We start from the raw sequence: 24603 nt of genomic DNA on the forward strand, positions 1-24603 counted from the left end.
TTGAAAAATGTATGCAAAATGGAATGATTTCAACACGCATACCTTTGACTTGGGAGTTGGAGTTCCACAAGGCTCAGTCCTGGGACCATTACTGTTTTTACTATAAATAACGGGACTACATCGATAGCTCTTTTTCGCGATGATACTTCTATTTCACAAAAACACAAATAACAAAAACAAAAACCAATTCCGAGGCTGGACAGAAGTGCTCACCTCAATCTAAGGCGGTGACTGGTGATGAACAGAAATGTCCACCCCAATCACCTCGTGATGTAATACAAAGGCCAAGAAGGCGGCGCCGAGGCCAAAAGGAGAAAGATAGCGGAAGAGGCAAGAGTGGTAGAAACTATTAGTGCACCCTCCTCTTCTCCCACTCCACCTCCAATAGCAAGGGCACTTTCTGAGGCTAACGTCAAGAGCTCCGCCTTGAATAAAGCTAAGGAAGCGGCTGCCCCTTCAGGAAACTCCAAGAAGGTTAATGGAGCCGCGCAACGACAGTAATGCCACTGCACCTTCCAAAACCTTCGCGGAGGCCACCGTGAGACACCTCAAGATTGCCAAAGAGAGTGTGTGTTCGGCGAGTCTTGTCCTTCACCTGCCAATATAAAGGAGATGTCTCCTAGCGACTTGTACACCTTCATGGAGAGGACAGGATGGACGATGACCTAGGAGGACAACTCCTCGGGAGAATGTACAATGGGTCACATTTGGCCTAAGTGCTGTAGGTCTACACTCACCCCTCCTACTCTACAGATACAGATCAATGTGGAGATACGATTTAGCCTTTTTCCTTCGGTTAATGTACAAAAAACACTTATTGTCTACCTTGTTATTTTAGTGATAATCAACTTTTCTGTTGATCAGATCTCATTTTGAAAATCTAATAACTTTGATGAAACTGTTATATCTTGAATAAAATCGGTTGCATAGTTAAATGTACCAAATCTGATTTACCTTTGGATGAACAGAACCATATTCGTTCGGCCGAAATACGACACCATGGGGATCATTTTCAACTGGACAAATATCGATCCAGTGAAAATCACTCTTGACGTGTCTACAGAATATTCCAAACCGACCACAAATGCATAAGCTTTGTCCTTTGACAGTTGAGTAGAATGGCCAATATCCCGTATTCAGCACGCAAGCAGTAGGAAACGTTTGGTCGAACACGTCGAATATCTGAGAACAAAAAAAAACAGAGTTAGATTCACTTCATTTTGTGTCTCCTTATTACGGCTAAACAAATGAGGACGTGCTCTGTAGCTGAATTTACCAGAAAATTTAATTGAAATGTAGACCCAGAAATGTATTTTTTAAAGATATATGGTATACTAGGTAGGTAGAGGGTTTATTCGACCCTCCAACGCAATCCAAAAGGGTTTATAGTGGCTCACACCTATTCACACTCGGCCAAATGAACCCAGCTTCTTAACGAATACGATTAGTTTGTATGGTGAGTGGTCTTTCAGGTCAGATGGTGAGAGTACGGATCTGCCGAACTCAAAGAACCTGATTCGGTTCCCAGCGGGGCAGGCACAAAGTATATGCTCTGCAGTTTCATCATTTTCCAGACAGAGGCGACACACACTATCTTCCGACAGTCCAAGTCTCTGCATGCGATGATTCAAATGACAGTGACCTGTAAGAAGGCCTGTTAGACATCGTATTTCATCCCTACTGTAGTCCAACAACTGTTTTGAATCAAGCTTCGAAGGGTGAATGAACGCCTAAGAGTGAGCCAATCCTGGAAGATTCTGCCAGAAGTCCATAACTCTTCTTGCCATCCAGGTGTTAAGTGTTTGTTTGGCAAAGCCCAAAGCGATACCAATGACAGGTTCTTGTCCAATGAAGCCGCTTGCAGCACCCTCCTTTGCAAGAGAGTCAGCAGCTTCATTGACTTCCAGGCCAGTATGACCAGGAATCCAGACCAGAGACAATCTGTTTAGTCTTCCTATCGATGAAAGTTTTTTTGTCAGTTTGCTACCAATTTAGACGTTGCTCGGTGGGAGCCAAGAGCTTCCAATGCCGCTTGACTGTCTGAGAAAATTTTTGTTGACTTGTGAGTGAGTTTGGAGTTATCCAATCTCTTCGCACACAATTCAATAGCGTAAATTTCCGCTGGAATTTTGTGTGCATAAGTTCCTAGGCAGGTAGATAACTCTGTCTTGGGTCTGCGACTGAAAACACCTGCATCAGAACCGGAAGGTGTTTCTGATCCATCTGTGAACCAACAACTATCTGCTCCTGACATTTCCTTCTCCCGCAGGATCCAGTCTCTTCTGCTCGGGAATAGTACTTTATAAGGCAGTTCGTAGTTGAGAGTTGGAGGCATTAAGTCAGAGGTCATTTCCAGAATGCTGTGACTTCCAGTGTCAACCAACAGTCATTAAATTGATTTGTGCAATTGGCAATGTGCACAAGTCTGTATGCAGTCCATCTAGCCTCTCTTTCCAGAAAAATGTGGAGAGGAGGTAGATACCTATGTAGTTCTGATTACCGTGACTCCTGTCGTCCCCCAGAACATGGAGTTCTGACATTGGTTTGTATCTACATTTTGGAAATGGCTTTCCTCATGCACAAGAAATACCAAGCTATAATTACTTGAGTCAAGCTATAACACTCGTTCCTCTCACTTGATCTTGCTCCCAATTCCCTCCTCAACCTTAACTCGCAACTCTCTAATTTTTGAGGGCAAGAAAATTTTCAATCACCTTCCCCTAACCTTGCGTGTCATCAAAAGCGACGTCAAGTTCAGAAAATCTGTTGGGAGGGCCTACTATACCCTGGAAGAATACTTTCTTTTTGCTGAGATCTCTATCTTTGGCGGCGGTCATAAAACGTATGCCTAATTCTTTATATATTTAGAGATAGTCCTTGTAATTTCATGTACAAAATGTAAACATTTTTTCTTTTTGTTTTTGTTTTTCCGGCATGTTATTTTATTCATTCAATTGGCACATCGTAGTTTTGTTGTTCAATGTTATTTGGCTTGGTGGTGTAAATCTTGTTGCTTTTGTATATGTAATTATGTCCGCTTATTGTAAGTGTGAATATATGTGTATTTATGATCTCCTTGCTAACTGTATATTGGTGATGTTATCATGGTGACTTTATGCTTTATCATGAGAATTGTTATTTTTGGACAATAAAGTATATTTTGATTTGATTTGATTTGATTTGGGAACTTATTCATCCCGAGGATACATTTACTTGACAGAAACTACGAAACAATTCACGAGAAATTAACGTTCCTCATACTATAAGAAAACCGACAAAAAACTGAACGATTTAATTCGAACATAAGACTCGATATTCAAGTAGCAAAGTTACCTGAGAAATAGGCAATCCATTATACCGGTTCAAGGCAAACAGGATGGGCCATCGAAAACTTGGCATGGATGTTTTGGGTACTAATCTTGCAGATCGTAAAAAACGCTCAGACAGTCGATTTGTATTGGGAGGGAAACAGTTTTTTCCCATTTACAGCGTCGTTACTTCAACCCAGGAGCAAAGGGATGAACAAACCTTGGAATTTTAATAGGGAACTGGGGGCTAGTCGCGCATTGTTTGAAAGATCTTGGAATTCTCTAAACAACGGTATTCATTTTTTTTTTTAATTTGGACGAACCATATTAAATTTACAGTTGAAGTTACTAACTTCATTCTCATGTTAGCATATGCCCAAAATGGGCACCTCCAGCTTTCATGCAATAATAATAATAATAATAATAAAATAATAATTTTTTATTATTTCCTTGTTAAAAAGTACATTGTTATACGTACAGTGACAAGGAAAACGTCTGAGGGTAGGACACGTTAGAGAGTATAATGTTTGTAGTAATCAATAATCTAAAAATATGATACATATAGGTATATACATATAATTATTTGTTTGGCTTAGATTATGTGGAAAAAATATCTATAAATGAATGAAAGTCAATTTTATCACATAGTTGTGATATTTTGTCCTTAAAATATAAAAAAACAGTTTAAAATTCGTCAAGTGTGTAGCAATTTTTTTCAATAAGTTCCTTTTTCAGTCTTGATTTGAAAATGTTAAGATTTGGTGATATTTTAATTGATTCTTCTAATTCATTAAACATTTTTGGTCCAAGATAATAAAAACTTTTCTGATAAAAAGTTGTTCTATGAATATTGGGCATCAGTTTGCCTCTAGAACGAGTTGGATAATTATGTTGCTGGAAAGGTGTATTATGATTGTTTCTATAAACGTATATACACAATTCATAAATATAGAGACCAGCAACAGTTAGTATCTTGAAATTTTTAAAAGCATTTCTACATGATTCTCTCCAACCAATACCGGAAATGATTCTTACTGCATATTTTTGCATATTTTTCCATATCTCAAGTGGCAGTTTATGGTCGCATAGTATAAGCTCAGTAAAATCTCTTTACTACAAAAATTAGCCATGAATCTCAGAGCAGAGCAGTTTTTTCTCAATTCAATACAGAGAGTCTCAATATGAGGAGTCCATGTGAGTTTGTAGTCCAAGGTGACGCCTAACATTTTTGTAGAAGTACAAGATTCAATTGGCAGATCCCCATTTTCATGGATAACAAAATGTTCGGGCCACTTACTAATTGTGAACTTCATCATCACAGTTTTAGATGTATTGAGTGTTGAGTGATTTTTTTCTGTCCATATGTTTACTTGTTTATGTACATCCTGGGTTCTTTCCTGTAGGGTCGTTACATCAATTTCCTTCACTATGAAATTTGTGTCATCTGCATACGCTACTGTGTGAATAGTTGACAATCCTTGAAATCAGGTCATTTGCATATATCAAAAATAGTATAGGTCCAAGGATTGATCCCTGTGGGACACCCTGCCTAATGGTTGCCAACTGACTGAGAGTGTTTCCAACACTGACACATCCTGCTGGAAACGTTCTCGAACATTGTGGAGCATTTCTGGAGTGATTTGGCGACATTCATTTGTGATTCCTTGCCGTAAATCTTCGAGTGATGCAGGAGGAGTACAGTGAATTCTGCTTTTTAAATGACTCCACAGGAAGAAATCTAAAGGCGGAAGGTCTGGTGATCGTAGTGGTTATTCGATAGTACCCCGTCTCCCAAACCAGTGATCCGAAAAAGTCTGATCTAAATACTGCCGAAGAGGTAGAGAATAGTGCAAAGGAGCCCCATCTCGTTGAAATATTAACAGATCCTCCCGATAATTGTGGTCATTTCCAATAATATCAGTGAGAAGGGGATTACTAGTATCTTCCAGAAGCTCCACACACATTTGTCCGGTTGAATTGACTTCTAAAAACAATGGGCCAATAATACGGTCACCAAAAATTCCAGCCCATACGTTTAATTTTTGTGGACGTTGAGTATGCACTTCATGGAAAATGTGAGGATTTGAATCAGCCCAATAGCGACAATTATGGCCATTACCTGTGACATTTAGAAAAAAAGAGCATTCATCACTGAAGCAAATATTGAAAACAAAATGTGGATTTTCCACCGCTCGTTCACTAATCAACTCGTAGAATTGCAAGCGTCGAACGAAATCATCTTCATTCAGTTCTTGCGTTGATTTAATCTTGTGAGGATGCAATTTGTGTGTTTTAAAAATACGTCAAATGCTAGTTCGTTACACCCCGGAAACAAATGCTAACTTTCTTGCGCTCAAAGTATGGTTAAAGCTCAACATGGCCCAGAATTTCCACTTGTGTCGCCTAATTTGTTACTGGTGGTTCGATTTGTTGTTTTTCATCAGCTACAGATCCAGTTGCGCGAAATTTTGCAATTAAATCGAAAACATACTATCGCGACACATTCTTCCCATGTTGTTGATTGAACAGTTCAGCGGTTCTCGCAGCACAACGTCTATTTCCATAGTACAGTTCAATCAACTCATCCCTCTCTGCAGTTGTGTAAACCATTGTTTCTTTAGCAACACTTTACGGTACTCACTACTAGTAATAATGTAGATATCACTTTTTACATGAACCCCTAGCGGCGATAGGAAGGCTGATGCCCAAAGCTAGAGGTCCGAGAGAGGCCACAAGAAAAATTCTGTGCTCAGTGGTGCATTCAGTTATGCTCTATGCAGCACAAATCTGGCACAAGGCTCTACAGAGAGAGGTCAACCGAAAAGTCTTGCTAAGCACTCAACACCGGACGGCTATCTATATAACTGGAGCATACAGAACCGCATTCACTAGGGCACTTTTAGTAGTAGCACGGATTCCCCCCATCCACATATGGGCTAGACAAAAAATGGAAGAGAAGTCAACTGAGAAGACCAATGCTAACACGACTATGCTCGAAAGATGACAGGAATGGTAGCAAAGAAAAGCATACACAGGACTGTAGACGCGCAGACTTATCCCGGATATAGCTCCCTGGTTTTCGAGGAAGCATGGTGATACCACATACCACCTGACACAGCTACTAACAGGGCACGGGTGCTTCCAGACTTATCGCAAACGCTTCCATGTAAGCAATAGCGACTCATGCATATACTGCGAGGAGGTTGACACCGTCGAACATACATTCTTCACCTGTATGAGATGGCATCAAAAAAAACAAGAAGTGGAAACGGTCACAGGTCAACTAACTCCAGACAACATAATAAACAAGATGCTGGAGGGTGCAGAAATTTGGACTAAGATAAGCTCCTTGGCCAAATACATAATTGACACGAAGGAGAGAGACATTAGGGTGAGGGAAAATAGACAGCGATGAGGAACAAAAAACTAAGAACAATAAGCATCCTCTTTCTGAAGTAATGGCCCAAAGCAGTTCCAGAAAGAGCCACTTGAATGCTAAAGAGGGGTTTTAGTGGGTAGGCTGTGACAGAGTCACAGGAGCGAACAGGAGCGTTCCCCTCAGGAAAAAAAACTTTTTACATGAAAATGAGAAATAGAAACAGCATTTTTAACCATTTTCCAAATGTAATAGTCCTCTTATCAGAGAAGAACCTAAAAATTAACAAAAAAGTAGCGTAAGAAACAAATGAAAGAGTTCCAAATACATTCCAACTGAGCAGTGGTGTACAACAATTTGTTGCTATTAATAATATTGAAAAAGTCAATTATCGGAAATAACTCTTTTGAATAAGTCCAAATTTGAACAAATGTACACCATTGTTTAGAGAACTCCAAGATCTTTCAAACGATGCGCAACTCGCCCCCAGTTCCCTATTAAAATTCCAAGGGTTGTTCATGCCTCTGCTCCGGGGTGGAAATGACGACGCTGTAAGTTGAAAAAAAATTGTCGTCATCCCAATAAAAATCGACCTGTGTGAGCGTTTTTTTCGGATTTGCAAGATTAGTACCCAAAACGATGGTCCGATGAAGGATTCTGTACAACAGCTATACCTGACATCAGAATCAGCTGAGCAGGACTTGTTCACCTCTGATTTGAGCTGACCTGGTCAGGCGACAATAATTATTCCCTCCATGTGTTGCTGTTTCGTGAACCTCTAATAGTGGAAATCAGAACAAATAAAGACCAGCCCCATTCAATTATTGTATTTTTTTTCCATCGAATATGTTATTTCGTTGAATAAATTAATAAATTCATAAATATCAACTTGACCCGTTCAGGATATCTCTTATCAATAGAATCAACTTATCTGGTCATTCTTAGTAGCACGAAAACCTGAAATGAACTTTATTCCACAAACTCACTGTCTTCAAGGTGGCTAATAACTCTCCAGACACATCACAGTGGTCTTTGTTATCATGAAACTTCACTGACCCCCGTGCGCACATTGTGTAAAATAGATTTATACGAAGCCAAACCGTCACGAAGAACTTTTTCCAAAACAACTAACAAACATGCTCAGACTTCTGTTATTGCTTTTTTTATTGCTTATGTCAGAGGTATATGACGATAATAGTGAGTAAGGAGTTTTCGCCATTTTTATATGTTTACGTGTCTGGAATAATATATTTCGTGATAAATGAAACGAGGACTTCCGCTGGAATGTTTGCCATGATATTTGTAGATATTTATGTTTCGCCAAGAAATGATAAAAAGAAATATGAAAGGCTAGTTTTTGATGATGTGCTTTTTATATGATGAAAGAGCATGATATACAGTGTCTTTCACGACGAGCGTTCGTTAGGAATATATGGAGAACGATTCAAAATGAACACTTGAAATTTTGTGGTAGTGGGTTTTAGAAAATTGCCTTCACAACTAAAATATTTTCAACTTCCGGTCTCTTTCCGTTATATCGGAAGTTGAGGGCAACTTCCTTATTTCAAATGGAACACCCTGTATTTTTTTTAATTTCTCAGCACATTTTAGGCCTACTTTGTATAACAATGCCTATACCCAAATTTGTTAGTTTTCGAGATATTATTTTTTTTCTGAAAAATTTGACAGTTACAGCACCACTCCGAAAAAATCATAACTTTTAGACAGTAACAGTTGAAGATGTGAAAATTCACAGAATCACACCTTAGGCATCAAGTCATGAACAGGTCCATCGAATTTTCGAAAATAGTTTTCTGGGTGGTCGAAATTTCCACCTGAAACATAACATCGAGAAAACTGATTGAACACGGTTTTTTCAATGGAAACCATTCACTATTTCATTCTATTCTATTCCATTCCATTCCATTCCATTCCATTCCATTCCATTCCATTCCATTCCATTCCATTCCATTCCATTCCATTCCATTCCATTCCATTCCATTCCATTCCATTCCATTCCATTCCATTCCATTCCATTCCATTCCATTCCATTCCATTCCATTCCATTCCATTCCATTCCATTCCATTCCATTCCATTCCATTCCATTCCATTCCATTCCATTCCATTCCATTCCATTCCATTCCATTCCATTCCATTCCATTCCATTCCATTCCATTCCATTCCATTCCATTCCATTCCATTCCATTCCATTCCATTCCATTCCATTCCATTCCATTCCATTCCATTCCCTTCCACTCCATTCCATTCCATTCCCTTCCACTCCATTCCATTCCATTCCATTCCATTCCATTCCATTCCATTCCATTCCATTCCATTCCATTCCATTCCATTCCATTCCATTCCATTCCATTCCATTCCATTCCATTCCATTCCATTCCATTCCATTCCGTTCCATTCCATTCCATTCCATCCCACATAGCAATAGATATTCCAGGTATATTTCATGAATATACATTTAAGGATATTGTATTATGCTATGAATATGCCATGGATATATATATATCTTCTGGAGAATATTCCCTGGAAGTGCTCCTGGCGAACCTTTGATATATTTTAAGAATATTCCATGGGAATATTCTTGGAATATCTTATAATATTCTTAGAATATCTAAGGTATATTCTATTAAGAATATTCCAGGAATAGAACCCGAGGAATATTCATAAAATATTCAGGATATTCTTAGTTTATTGTAGGAATATACAATAGAGAAACACCATAGAATATTCTTTAAATATATTTTATGAATATTCTAGGAATATTTGGAATATTCCAAGAATGTGACGAGTAACCGCTATTAGGCATGTATATATTGCATTTTGATACAAGATTCACACAAGTAATAAAACACATAATATTCATTAACAAATATATTTTAAAAACAATATACACTGAAATATTTGACGTTTCAACCGATATTAAAAATAAAAAATCTAATTCAAAATATTTATTCACTGAATAAAATATTCCTGAATACTGTCATATTACAAATATTAGAAATGTATTCAAATTAGGATGTTCCTACTCTCAAACAAATGTATACTAAAAAATATACTTAAATAACAACTCTGTGAATTCATCAGCACTAATTAAAAAATAATAAATATATCATTTCATTAAAAAAGAAAAAGTGTATTACATCAAGAAATAGGTTAGGTTAGGTTTCTCACTTAGAAAAATAAACCCACAAATGAAGTATTTAAAATGAGTGGTATGATGGGTTCTTTAATGAATTTCACTTACTTAAAGTTATTCAAACTTTGCTCACCAGAACAGTTTTCCTTATGTTTGTCCAACAATGCATCAGCCAGTGTTTCAATAGTAATACCTGGAACAAAATGTACATTAACGTTCATTATCACTATTTGAAAGTGGCACAATAAAACTGGAATAAAAATCAAATAGATATTTTTCGCATAGGTTACTCATGAACATTTACAACATTTTATGACTTGGAGAGCAATTTGCATTGTCTTGTTGAAAAGTAATCATTACGTTTTCAGTTCCTTGGCGCACCTGCCTGTATCAGGTACCACTCTGTTTCCTTTTGGGAAAATTGATACTATCTTGGAAACGAGTGATAAAAATTATGAAAACAAATGATTCAAAAGAATGTGTCATTCACTTACTTTTCTCTATTGAAGATACACAACTGAAATCACTCTAGTTCAAACATGTACTTAGTCAAACCAACAAATCCCACACACCAACTCTCCTCGAACCTAAAATGAGGTATAGTAGGTTAATCACCATGACTTTACTATCGATACCTACTATTGCATTTTACTTACTTTTCTTGAAGACTGAATATATGCAACTCTCCTGTTTGAAGATCCAAAATCAAACTATTCGCTGTACTGCAAATTGGACAACCCCAAATTATTATTGGTACACTGAACGTGACAGAATTATACTTTGATAATAACACCAACACACCATGCATTACACACGCGAACCTGCCACGTCAACCGCCATGTTGAATCAAATGTCGAATTTAACGCAAACGCAAATGTACCATGCATTAAGGGACAGCCGCTTCAACAGAGCTTATTCGACTGTCTCGCGCTACACTTCAATTGACCAATGAGAAACGTTTACTCCAATTATTCACTTCCCCATTTCTCTGTTTCCAGGATTTTTCGCTTTGTAATTAAATAATTTCAAATACAAAAAGACAAATAGGATGAGAATTAACCAATTTATTGATGCAATTGGTTCATTTATTGGCCCATTCAAATTTTTTTGTCGTTTCCAACAGTTGCTGTTGGAGCAATTCATCCAGAATCTTTGCGTTGAGTTCAAAAACTGGTTAACACTATCAGGGTTATATATATTAGGTTATGCATTCGATTAAGATCTTCAAATATATTTGTTTTTAATAATATTGAATTATTTGAATACGTTATTATAAGATAATTCAAAATTCCATTGTATAGAATATTCCAAAATATACCGTGGGGATATATTCTAAGAATATACCATATGGTATATTCGATCGACAATATTCTTAGAATATTCAAGGGAGAATAATCCATTTATAGACATTCTATGCACATTCTTTCGGGAATAATCCTGCCATATTCATTCAAGCATATTCTATAAATATTCTTAAGGCATGTATATATTCCAAGAATATTCTATGAATATTTGGAATATATACGTTCGTTTTATGATATACAGGGAATATTCCATGAATATCTAGTGCTGTGTGGGATTCCATTCCATTCCATTCCATTCCATTCCATTCCATTCCATTCCATTCCATTCCATTCCATTCCATTCCATTCCATTCCATTCCATTCCATTCCATTCCATTCCATTCCATTCCATTCCATTCCATTCCATTCCATTCCATTCCATTCCATTCCATTCCATTCCATTCCATTCCATTCCATTCCATTCCATTCCATTCCATTCCATTCCATTCCATTCCATTCCATTCCATTCCATTCCATTACATTCCATTCCATTCCATTCTATTCTATTCTATTCTATTCTTCTTTCAAGTCTAAGTAATGTGGTCTTACACTCACCCTCCCTACTCTACAGATACAGATACCTCATTCAAGTCCATATTTTTTATTTCTCTTAAGAATTTTTTTTTCAAATTTTCATTGCGGCACCAGAAAAACCTGTTTTGCAGACAATATATTTTTAGTTAGTCAACATCACTGTGATGATTTGAGAAATCTCAACTTTCAAAAACAATATATAGGGTGCTCGGTAAAACCGGTCAAGTTTCAATCATTTTCAAACAGACATAATTCAAATACACCCTGTATTTTTCCATTTTCATGGAATGTTTTTACATTTCACTACATATCAGAGGTATACTCCACGAAGAACAGATATTTTACAAATTATACCCAGTTTTAATAATTGTTGTAACCACAAGAATTCATTTATTTACGTTCACTTACTCAAAAATTTGTCAATATGAACAACAACGACTGATTTTTTTATTGAATAGTGGGGTTTCGAAGATGTTCAAAATGGTGACCATTTTCTGCAACACATAATGTCAGTCTTTTTTAAACGAATTATTTACATGTTCCAGCATATCCTCTGGGATTTTTCTGAGAGCTCTAGTGATTCTTCGTTTCATGACTTCTATAGATGTTGGAGGAGTTTGGTGTACAACCCATTTGATATACCCCAATGAAAAAATCAATTATGGTTATGTCAATCCTCTAGAATGTTTAGAAATCAATAGATTCAGGAATTTGGGTAATTTACTGAATGATCAATCAGAATTGAATAAATCCTCGTTACTAAATATTTTTCATATGTGGAAACTTGAAATCCAGGTACTTCAAAATGTAGAATGAGTTATATTCAGCATCGAATATGTAGAATTGGTTAGTAAAGACACGCCCAAAGAAGCCATTGCATGGCGAAACAAGTGTTGCGTTTTTGTAAAATCGTTCAGTGAAAATCTCACAATAGTGTTTTTTAATATGTTAGTTATGGATTTTCATCAAGTATCGGCCAATTCCATCATACAAAAAATTCAAAATTGGACTTTAGCGGAATCGATTTCTGAGCTACTTCTTTGAATAACCCATTTCAGCATCATCAACGCGAAGCAAAATATCGAGAAATTGCCCTTTTCCCAAGAACGCAGTAAGCTGGGTTCAGGACTGTCACTCCTCGGGCTAAGTATTGCGTGGAGTGCGGCCTATAAAAGTTTACGCCTGTACCAAAAATCAAATATCTGCTTTCAAGAATAACAGAAATACTGAGATGTATTCATCTTAAGTGTGGCCTACTGTATGTATTACCATATACAGTGTGTAAAATCCAAATGAAATAAACTCATTATTTCGGTTACTGTACATATTTAAAAAAATCCCACAACACGTCAAATGCAAATTATGATTTGACAATCTTCAACGTAAAATTCCAGCCCTACATTCAACCCACTTTGAATGACAGATACAACCCCCAATTTTTCAAATAAAAAGTATGGGTTTGTGATATATCGTTTGAAATATCTATTCTCTATTTAAAAATGTTATCGTTTTCAAGTTCATTATAACAATTAAGATAAAATAAATTAAAATCATGTAGTAATGAAATACACCCAAAAACTGAAATATAATGCCAAACGTATTGAAATGTAGAATACGAAAAAAAAAATATGGATGTTAATGAATTAGATGTTGAAAATGTTCACCGCGAACGTCTTGGCAACATCCTAATCTCAAATAAAACTGTCTTCTGACATTATTTAACATAATATCAGTCGTGACCGACCTGATTGCAAGCGCTATTCGTTTTTTCAAGTCATTAATATCTGAAGGTTCAGTTTTGTACACATTGCTCTTTACATATTCCCATAAAAAAAATCAATGTTGAAAGATCGGGTGATCGCGCTGGCCATTCAATTGATACTCGCCTCCCTATCCACCGATTGAGAAATGTTGTATCGAAGTATTGCCGAATATTAACTTGATAATATGGTGGTGCTTAATCCCGCTGAAACCATATCGTATTCACTGGAACTTGAGGGTTTCCTGGATCAGGATATAAATTTGCTAAACTTGGAATGACATCACTTTGAAGTAGTGCCAAATAATTACCGCCATTCAAGTTGTCCTCAATGAAAAAGGGACCAATGATACTGTTTCCTAGGTAAATTTTCGTTATGTGGACACCCGGCGATTTTGAAAAAATTTTTGACTATACCTACTTACGTATTTTGATGCGTAGATTACGAATTCGAAAGAAAAAAGCGGCGCTCTCCCTCATTTAAAAAGTTACGGTCCTTCAAAGTTCAGAAAAGGGCAACTTTTCAGCCTTCTTTTTCACTAAATAGACTATTTAAAAACACAAGCATTTATTCACTAGGTCACCTTTACACCTTATTCCTCCTTCTTTAACACTTTTCACTTCAACAATCAACATTTTTCTTATAAAAAACTTAATTTGAAAACGAATGAGTCTCCTGGTGACATTATTCTATTTTTAGGTTAGTTACTAGTGACATTTCAGAAAAAAGCGGTTGGTATTTGCCGTCGCCTACTATTTCAAATTCGTAATACACCACCAAAAACCAATTTACGATTTAAAGAGTGAAGGTAAAAAACATTTGAATTACCTCAGGAATATGGACTGCATCAGTCGTACCAACCATATCATTAACCTTAAAAACGTAAAATACAGTGATATGTAACCAAAAAGCAGCTCCGTACATTTTTTAACATTTTTATAAGAAAAATGTTGATTATTGAAGTGAAAAGTGTTAAAGAAGGACGAATAAGGTATAAAGGTGACCTAGTGAATAAATGCATGTGTTTTTAAATAGTTTATTTAGTGAAAATGAAGGCTGAAAAGTTGCCCTTAGAAGGGCCGTAACTTTTTAAATAAGGGAGAGCGCCGCTTTTTTCTTTCGGAATCGTAATCTACGCATCAAAATACGTAAGTACAGTCAAACATTTTTTCAAAATCGCCGGGTGTCCACATAACGAAAATTTACCGCAATTTTACCGATTAGCATGACCGTTAATAGGCGAAGTACAATAATCAGAAAACATAATGTCTTCTAACTGGATGAAATTGTAACTCAACATGTCCATCATTTGCTCACAAAAATAAGTTTTTCTATCAAATTCGTCTTCCATGAGCTCCTGAGTAGGTATCATTTTATAGGAATGCATTTTATTTTTTTTTAATATGTTTACTATCGATGTATGACTAACAATGAATGCAGTGGATGCCTTCAACTCGAAGTATGTGGGTTTTTCTCAAACTCGAGCATCACATCTAATTTGAGTTCATCACTGGCAGCTGCTTTTTTTATCTGCTCCACATGACCAAGCTAGCGAAACTGCTTCTCTATTTTGATTATTGTTCCTTGAGATATGGGCGGCAAATTAGGAAATTTTTTCATAAAATAGGCGAGCAACTTCCTGTTGTGTTGGGGTTTTGTCTCCGTAATCAATCATTTGAAAAAAAATATTTTATGCATTTCCGTTAATCTGATCATTTGTTTTGACTTGAAATTATTGAACTTCAAACTCATTTTGAAATACTGACAACTAATGTTTTGACATACAAAACTAGTTGACAAGGCGTTTTAAAGTAACGTTGCCACGAAAATTCTTCACAGTTTTTTAAAGGATACTATCGTATACGTAGACCTGAAGAAATCTATGACTATTTTATCAACGTGGCTGGACATTCAATAGTAAATAATGACAATATTTCATTCTATAATTAGCTATTTATGTATCAAGGGAATTAGGAGGGCCTTAATTACCGATGGCAAAGTTTGCGTCCCGAGGGCCTCTGGCCCGAGGGACAGCAATTGCCTGAGGTTATTAAGGCTCATTAATTCCCGTGGTACATAGATAATTTTATTTCTGACCGATTTCAATAAAATTTTGTTCATTTTTGAAACGGAAAAATGTACCAATTCATTACCTTCCCGGTATATTTGAATCGGGTACCGTTGATTATAGTGGAGTTTTCTTGTTGCTAGGTTGTTGCTATGTTACTTGTTTATAAACAGAACTTTGTTATCAAGCTGTGTTTGCGGTGAAAACGTGTTTTCTACCCCAAATATAATGGAGGATATTTTGAAAAAAGCTGAACAAGCAAGAGAATCATTAATTCCATCGAAAAGTGAAGCCGTATACCAAAAAGAATACAGGATATATCTGGACTGGCTGAAACGGAAAAATGTTATGCCAAAAGATGTCACTGAAACTGTATTTCTGGCATATTTTCAAGAACTGGTAAGGAATTTTCTATGTTTTTCGGTAGATTTGGTAGTAATTGTGTTTATTCGTTTCAGTCAGAAACGTATAGTCCGAATTCTTTATGGACTAAATGGGCAATGCTAAAATCGATGGTGACTATACATGAGAAACGAGATATCACCAAGTTCAATGAACTACAGGCTTTTTTGAAACGGAAGAATAAGAGTTATAAGCCGAAAAAGTCTGCTGTTTTATCTCCTAAAGTTGTTATCAGATTCCTAAAGGACGCTCCTAATGATATTCATTTATTGCATAAGGGAGTTATGACCCTCTTTATTGATAGCGTAACTATGACGATATAAGCTTATAATATCCCGGTCAGAAATAAAATAATAAATTGAACGCTCCTATGAACTTTTCCCTCACCGATATATGTGATGATGATATTTTGACTGCTATCAAAGAAATAAAATCTAATGCTTTAGGTATTGACAATATAAATATCAAGATGATTTCTTTGGTGATACCACACTGTATTGATGAAGTTAAACATATTTTCAACGAGTCCTTCAGACAGGGTATTTTTCCAGATGTTTGGAAGGTTGCTAATATAATTCCAATTCCGAAAAAGAACGCACCTACCACGTTCAGTGACCTACGCCCTATCAGCATTCTGCCCTCATTCTCTGAAGTGTCCGAGAAAAATGTTTCCCGTCAAATAAGACCTTTTCCTGAAAAAAATCGAATACTCCCGTACGAGCAGTCTGGGTTTCGCAAAAAACACGGAACACAGACTGCCCTCTTGAAAGTAATCGACGATCTTGCGATATTTAGAGATCAATCAAAAGTCACTATTTCAGTACTGCTTGATCAAAGTAAAGCTTTCGATTTAGTTGATTTCGATTTACTCATCAGCAAGCTCAAGTTCATAGGATTCGATGATATTTCTCTTAAATTCAGGACCAGCTATCTCATAGGCGATAACAGAGGGTGAAACTGGATGATTGCTTATGGTCATCCCTGAAAGAAACAATCTCAGGTGTACCGCAGGGAAGTAATTTAGGACCGTTGATGTTTTCAGTGATTATTTTTGATTACCATCAATCAATCAATCGAAATAAACATTATTGTCGAAAAAACTCTTATTTTGTTGACAAACTAGAATCTCACACGTACAGAAAAAAAAATTCAGGCAAAATACACACAATTATGTAAAATATAAATAAAATAGAATGAAAATAAAAATAAAATTGATATATAAACAAGCAGTATATAAACATATACATTTATCAATTATACATTTTTTCAATAGAATAAGTGTTGAAGTATAAATAAAATATCAATCATGAAATGTTATTTGAACATTTTGTCAATTTTACGACTTATAATTTAACAGTCTAATCGAGTATGCTATACAGTACCCGCAATAAATTACAATTTCACTGGAAGTTGTCATTGTAAAATTCTTGCAAACTATAATAGGGTCTGCTCGCGAGAAGTTTTTTTGTGTATTTTCTGAAGCTGTCAATACTATCGTAGCTATTTCTAAAATGAGACGGTAAGTGATTATACATTTCAACACCGTTATAGAAAATGGAGTCCTATACTAGGGATGAAGAAGGCAATGGTAATTTGAAATTATTTTTAGATTTCAGGCGAGTGCTATGACACGAAGAAATATATTCAAATTTTGACCTATATTTGTGTATAAAACACGCAGTTTCCATTGAACTTTCTTATCACATTGTCAAGTATATCTATACGCAGATGATATACAGTTATATTTGTCTTCTCATAACACCAATACAGAAAGTTGCGTGGCCAATATGAACACAGATTTGCACAAAACATTCCTATACTCGGAGAATCATGGACTGAAAATCAATCCAAATAAAACTTTGGCTTCATGCATAGGGTCTCAAAGACAAATAGTAGAAACTCAGTGCAACTTTAGGCTCACTCTCGATAACGCAGACATTGACTGGGTAGACAGTGCTGAAAATCTTGGTGTAATCATAGACAGCTCTTTGTCTTTCCATGAACATGTGACAAATATTTCCAAAGTATCATTTTCCAAACTCAAATCGCTATATGAATTCAGGTATCAGTTATCAGAAGAAATGAAACTCAGGTTAGTTAAAAGTCTTATTTACCCCCATATCGCTTATTGTTGTTCGGTGTATTACAATTTTTTGCCGCAATATAACAAACAAAAGTTACAACGTATACAAAATGCTTGCATGCGTTTTGTATGCTGTATACCTAATGGTGAACATGTCACCCCATTTTTGTTAAAAATGAAGGAACTGAATGTGAGGTACAGAGTCCAATATTTGATAAAAATGTTTTTGTTTAAGTTGATTCAAACTAAAACACCTATTTATTTATGTAGTTCATTAAGCAGGCATTCTGACATACATATGGTCAATTTGAGAATTAACTCATTCAACATACCTAGGCACTGTACTTCCAAATTTCAAGAATGTTTTTCTTATAAAGTCCCTTCTTATCTGAATGGAATTTTATCCGCTTCAAATCATACTGTTCATCAATTTAGGAAAGAAATAAAATAACAGATGTTTACTGCCCAGTGCTAATTAAAAAATTTAAAATTCAATGTATGTTAGTGCAATGAAATTGTTAAATTTACCAAAATAATGTTAAGAATATCAAGAGTTTTTAGCAACTATTTGATGTGTTATTTTTTTCTCTTCTTCATTATTGTTATGATATTAAATAAGTATGTTTATAATTATTTTCTTATACTCACTGTATAATTTTTGGGAGGGGTGGAAGATAGCCTTCGGCTAACTCTTAATAAATAAATAAATAATAAACGATATTATTATTATTATCATCTAAAAAGAACATTGCCATGGTTTTTGCTTACATTCTTATCATCGATACCTCGACATGAAATAAATTTTTAAAATATTGCAATAAGTTTTGAGTGTATTTAAAAGAATCCAGGTAACCTCATAATTTTAATTTATTTTATCCTAATTGTTGCAATGAACTTGAAAGCTATAACTTTTTTGAATAGAAAATGAAGATACATTTCAAACGATATATCACAGGCTTATACTTCATATTTGAAAAATTGGGGTTTGTACCTGCCATTCGACGAGGGATGAAGGTAGGGGTAGTATTTTTCCGTTGAAGAATGTCAAATTTAAGTTTAAATTTGATGTGTTTTGTGATTTTGTTAAAATATGTAACGTAACCTGAATAATGAATTTATTCCATTCGGCTTTCACACACTGTATGTAAAAATAGTGAAGTTTTGATTGACATGGGTCCTATTGATAACATTCTCTCTTGAAGGCGGTGAAATTAATCCAAAACAAGCTTTTTTCACAAACACCAGAAATGACGTCTTCATCTCCAGAATACGACAACTTGCTTGTTGAAAGAAGAGTATTGCATTTTTGGTGATAGGGAATGCAGCTTGTTTTGGATTTGTTCTATGCCAGTTGTTCCAGTTTCACCTGATATGAAGTAATATACAGTGCTTTTCAGATAAAAGTATTCACCTTTAATAACTTTTGTAATACTGGTATTTAGGAAAAATCCAAAAACACGTCAATTTATGTTGGAAGGGGCAAGCATTATGGCTTATTTGAACTTACTGGAAAAGCCACCCCCTCACCCCTAGCATAATCCCTTTTTTTTTAAATTACTTCTCATATTTTTTATGTAAAATTTGGATACTCCTCTTTGAGCTGATTTCAAAAATGTATAATACTTGTAGGTTAAAGTGGTTAGTTTATGAGATGAACAATTTTTTTTTCAATAGCACAAATTTTACTTATTTTTTACTTTCACCTTATTTGCCTGTAATAAAATGGGTTGTACAACAGTTCAAACTCTTTAATCTTTTTAACTGTGCTATTTATTATGAAGTTACAATAAGTGTTCAAAATGAGTACCATTCACTTCCATACAATGGTATAGTCTATTTTGAAATGTCTCTCTGACATTGCTTAATACGGCTGGATTTAATTGTCGACATTCCTTTTCTATCCTCTCTCGTAAATCATCCAGAGATTCTGGTTGGGTAGCATAAACTTTTGTTTTTAAATACCCTCATAAAAAGAAGTCTAGGGGTGTTAAATCCGGTGACCTAGGTGACCACTCCATCATCTGCCCTCTTCTACCTATCCAACGAGCGGGGAATGTTTCGTTTAAAAATTTTCGGACAGGCATAGCATAGTGTGGGGGAGCTCCGTCTTGTTGAAATACCAGTAAATCTTCGGAGAAGTTATCATCATTTTCTATTATTGTTGTAATACGTGGGTCAACCCCTTCCCTGAGTAACTCAAGATATGATTCACCATTTAAATTTCCGTTGATGAAGAAAGGTCCGACAATGTGGTCACCTAGGATACCACACCAAACGTTTAACTTTTGGGGATGTTGTGTATGGAATTCACGCATAATATGTGGATCACTTTCAGCCCAATATCTACAATTATGCCTATTTAATAAACCATTTAATGAAAATGAGCATTCATCAGAAAAGCAAATATTGTTTAACAATTGTGGATTGTTATTGATGAATTGCGTCATTGATTCGCAAAACTCTAGACGACGATCAAAATCATCTTCATTCAACTCGTGCACCAACTTAACTTTGTATGGGTGGTACTTGAATTTATGAAGAACTCGGAAAACTGTAGAAGATGAAACACCGATCGCTCTACTTATTGTTGACAACGATTGGGGTTGTTGAGCCTCTAAGCTGACTTGCCCTAAAATTACCACTTGGATTGCTTCGTTATTTACGAGTCCCTCTCGCTTATGCACTTTATTGCAAACAGACCCTGTTGTGGTAAATTTCTCCATCAGTTGAATTGCATACTTATGAGTTGCATGTCTTCCGTCATATAATTCGTTAAATATTCTAGCAGCAGCTCTTGCACAATTATTATTTTGGTAGTATAAACCTACAATTTCAATTATTTCTTGCAAAGAGTAAACCATTTCAGCGAAACAAAATAAATAATGTATCACAGTACTCTAACAATAGTGACTAAAAATTCTAGTTGACAATGTCAAACTTTAATAAAAAGTAGAGTTTTTTGTTGTTTGGATTTTTGAAGTAGAATGAATAGCACATTTAAACAGATTGAAGAGTTTGTACAACCCATTTTAGTACAGGCAAATAAGGTGAAAGTAAAAAATAAGTAAAATTTGTGCTAATAAAAGAAAAATTGTTTATCTCATAAACTAACCACTTTAACCTACAAGTATTAAACATTTTTGAAATCAGCTCAAAAAGGAGTATCCAAATTTTACATAAAAAATATGAGAAGTAATTTAAAAAAAAGGGATGATGCTAGGGGTGAGGGGGTGGCTTTTCCAGTAAGTTTAAATAAGCCATAATGCTTGCTCCTTTAAACGTAAATTGACGTGTTTTTGGATTTTTCCTAAATACCAGTATTACAAAAGTTATTAAAGGTGGATACTTTTGTCTGAAAAGCACTGTATATTATTTCTTTCATGCGTTTCCATTTTATTGTCTCCAAATATTGAAAAAATCGACAGAAAATGCCATCGAATGAATAGTGATTATATACAGGTTGTCACTTAATTTCTCAAAAATAGTATTTTCGTTCATTAGAACAATTAGGATTTTTTTACCTTTGCCGTAGTGAATTGCTCCATATCGGTATTGCAAATGATGAAAGCAACTTCATAACATTCTTCTACAATTCTTCTCAAACGTGGATCATACACTTGCATAAAATTGGCACTCATAACTTCGAATGGTGATACAGATACAGACATTGTTGTAGACGATATGGTTGAATCATTGCTGCGCTCAGATATATAGGTCGAATCCCACTTGAGAGGGGGAATGTTCTAGAAAATCATTTTCGAATAATCACATGATGTTACCTGTTGAACGTTATCAAATTAATGTTCTTTCGATACCGAATGTTTATAACATTAAGAATTTTAATGGCCTGTTGAAAAGATATGGTTCCCTGTGCCTTGGTACCATTATTATGAACAGATGTTCGGATATATAAAATGAAAATCGTCACGATTTCACGATAGGAAAATTGTTATTGCATTGCTTTATCGACAACTCAAGATTTATATTCATGTTGGATTACTTTTATCCGACTGCAGAAAAATAATAAACTCATCTGATCAATATTCGAAAACGATTCTCAATGAGAACTTTTTACTATCATCCACACAAAACTTGAGTTCGCAGGTAGTATGAATCGGAAATTTTCTAACTGAATAAACTCAATGTACACACTAAAACTAGAGACCAGAACAGGATCGTATACAGCCAATCATAAACTCATAGTTTTTCAAAAGTGATTATAATTATTTTTCCCGTCATTTTCATTACTTACTCTAATATACAGTGCATTTCTTTAATGTCCCCTCATTTAATTTTTCGGACGGGTCAACTCAAGAAATTGAAATTTCGGATAATGAAATTAATACATGAATGATTCATTTTGAAGTGAAATTGACAGATGAAACTCTCAGATGGCGACAGGATGCCATCTGGGAAAAAATCAAATAAGAAAGAGGGGTCTTATGACAAATTATTTTGAAGCTCCTCATGAATACTTCACATCCTTAGAATATGAGGTCAATATCTTCACCTAATACAAAATGGCAAAACATTTAATAATTTCTTGAAGACAAACCCATTAATATCAATATTTCTAGAAATATTCCTTATTATCTGCCATATGACAATTTCAACATCCCGATAAGGTTTGTAGAGTTAGTTTTTGTTCATATAATTGACAAAAAATATCAGTACGGCAATGAACATCATTGTTCAGTTAGAATATTCTCATTTAGTTTTAGATTTTACTAGTAGAAAGATACCACATCAACAATCTCCAAAATGGTCAATTCTCATCTATTGGAAGAAAATTGAAGCGATTTTTATTTACGGTGCGACGCGTAACTTTCACGAGAAGGATTTTCAATGAACGTTTTCCGAATCGTCCTATCTGTAGAAAATATTTGAGGGAACTTGTATCCCTATTCACGACTACCGGTAGTGTACGTAACAAAACGCCCCCAGATCATCCGTCCATTCCGGAAGAACAGCAAGTGAAAATAATTGGTGGGATGGTAGGGATACCTGAACCAGTGCTTGCACTTCCCTACATCAGAGGATTATCGAAGAGGATAAGAAGAATTGGTTCCAAGTACAACATTAGAACCTACTTCAGATCCGGTAACACTATCCGTAGTAGCCTCACGAGAACCAGGCCACCAAACGCGGACTGCGATTCCAAGAATTGCATTTACCGGATACCCTGTGAGTGCACAAAATCCTATATTGGTGAAACTAAGAGGCCATTGAATGTTCGCGTTGCCGAGCACAAGGAACACACACAGCGAGGGGAAACCAGCAAATCAGGAATAGCAGACCATGTTTGGACCCATCAACACAACATCGAGTGGTCCCAAGCTGAGATCTTGCACAGAGAGGAACATTGGTTTTTACGAGAAAATTCAAGGAAGTCACATACATGTTGTCCAAAAACGAATTCAGCCAGGTCAGCGTAGAAATACGTAACATATGGAAACCCATCATCAAGCGAAAAATGGCCAACTCCCGACAAACGGTCATCTCCCACGGAACCAGTGAAGCGGAAAATGGAAAACGGGGATGAGTGAAAGTACTCGAACGACCTATAAATAGTCATCTTTCGGAGGAATCAGTCCAGTATCACCCGAAGACGATTGTAGATACTAACAATCGAAACGGCGTGAACTAACGTGACTTGGAATCTCTCAACTTTTTATTGTCATTTTCTTTTTTCATTTCTTTATTTTTATTTATTTTTGTTCAATTGTTCTATTTTACTTGTATTTCATTTCACTATCATTCCATTTCAGGTTTATTTTGCTTAAATTGTTATTTTCAGCTTTTCATTTTTCAATTTTTTTTTTTAGTTGTTTCAGGAATTTCAAATCATTTTATATAGTAGACAATGGAAGTCCGAACTAGTGAGAGACCGAGTAAGTCTGTTTGGTCTGGATTATTGGTAATAAATAACAAAACTCATAACATTACCACACGATAACAATATATATAAAATTCGATTCGAACCTAAAATTATATTCATTAACAAATGTAAATACATTTAGGAATATATTTTAATCATATCTCTGGCTACATTTTTATTCTAAAAAAGTGAGCATTTGATCAATTGTTTCCGTGCACACGTATGTTTTCTCTTCAAGTTTCCCAAAAGATGGGAATTGAGATGAGTAATGCCTGATGACTGAGTAGTATGTTTTGTCTCCGCCATTATTGTACTAACGTCCCCCACTACTGCCACCTCCACAACAACAGCACACCAGAAGAAGTGTTACTCCCACAGTTACTGAAAAATTTCATATTTATAATTATTGTAAAAGGAGGGAGTTCACAAACAATACTGACTTCAGATTGGTGGGTCGAAATTAATAAAAAAATCGATCTATGAAACACAGAAGTTGAAAATACTCAAATCTGCAACGGTATTTGTATGAATCGAAATGTAGTGATTGTTGAGGTTGTAAAAACTCTTTTTCGTCAGAGTGATATCTATTTGAAAGCCATTTTTCGGGTTATTTTGCCATGCTCTGCAGATTTTCATGCACAACGTTTCGTTTACTACTGCTATAGACAGAATAGACAGAATCAAAGGCGATGTTGT

At 35.5% G+C, this 24603-nt stretch overlaps 2 protein-coding genes across 9 annotated transcripts in view; one reads left to right on the forward strand and one right to left on the reverse strand.

Moving 5' to 3' along the window:
• Positions 1-24603, reverse strand: part of LOC111512605 (uncharacterized) — a 51240-nt gene that overhangs the window by 20311 nt on the left and 6326 nt on the right. For 3 of the 8 annotated variants that reach the window (XM_074178791.1, XM_074178790.1, XM_074178789.1), the window contains exons 2-3: positions 21551-21772; positions 955-1182 (exon numbers count right to left, since the gene is read on the reverse strand). In XM_074178791.1, the coding sequence (XP_074034892.1) occupies positions 955-1182; positions 21551-21772 (450 nt within the window). Of the gene's footprint in view, positions 1-954; positions 1183-7670; positions 7822-21550; positions 21809-24040; positions 24289-24603 lie in introns of those variants that run through there. The other 5 variants (XM_074178792.1, XM_074178793.1, XM_074178795.1 and 2 more) reach the window with 5 other exon arrangements.
• LOC141483813 (uncharacterized) lies at positions 15435-16277 on the forward strand. The gene is made up of 2 exons (XM_074178664.1): positions 15435-15943; positions 16003-16277. The coding sequence occupies exons 1-2, from the start codon at positions 15773-15775 to the stop codon at positions 16267-16269; spliced, it is 438 nt and encodes a 145-aa protein (XP_074034765.1). The 5' UTR covers positions 15435-15772; the 3' UTR covers positions 16270-16277.

Source organism: Leptinotarsa decemlineata, unplaced genomic scaffold, assembly GCF_025532065.1.
Source record: "Leptinotarsa decemlineata unplaced genomic scaffold, Ldec_3_MD MMD2_tig00004307_RagTag_RagTag, whole genome shotgun sequence".
Taxonomy (NCBI): Eukaryota; Metazoa; Arthropoda; class Insecta; order Coleoptera; family Chrysomelidae; genus Leptinotarsa; species Leptinotarsa decemlineata.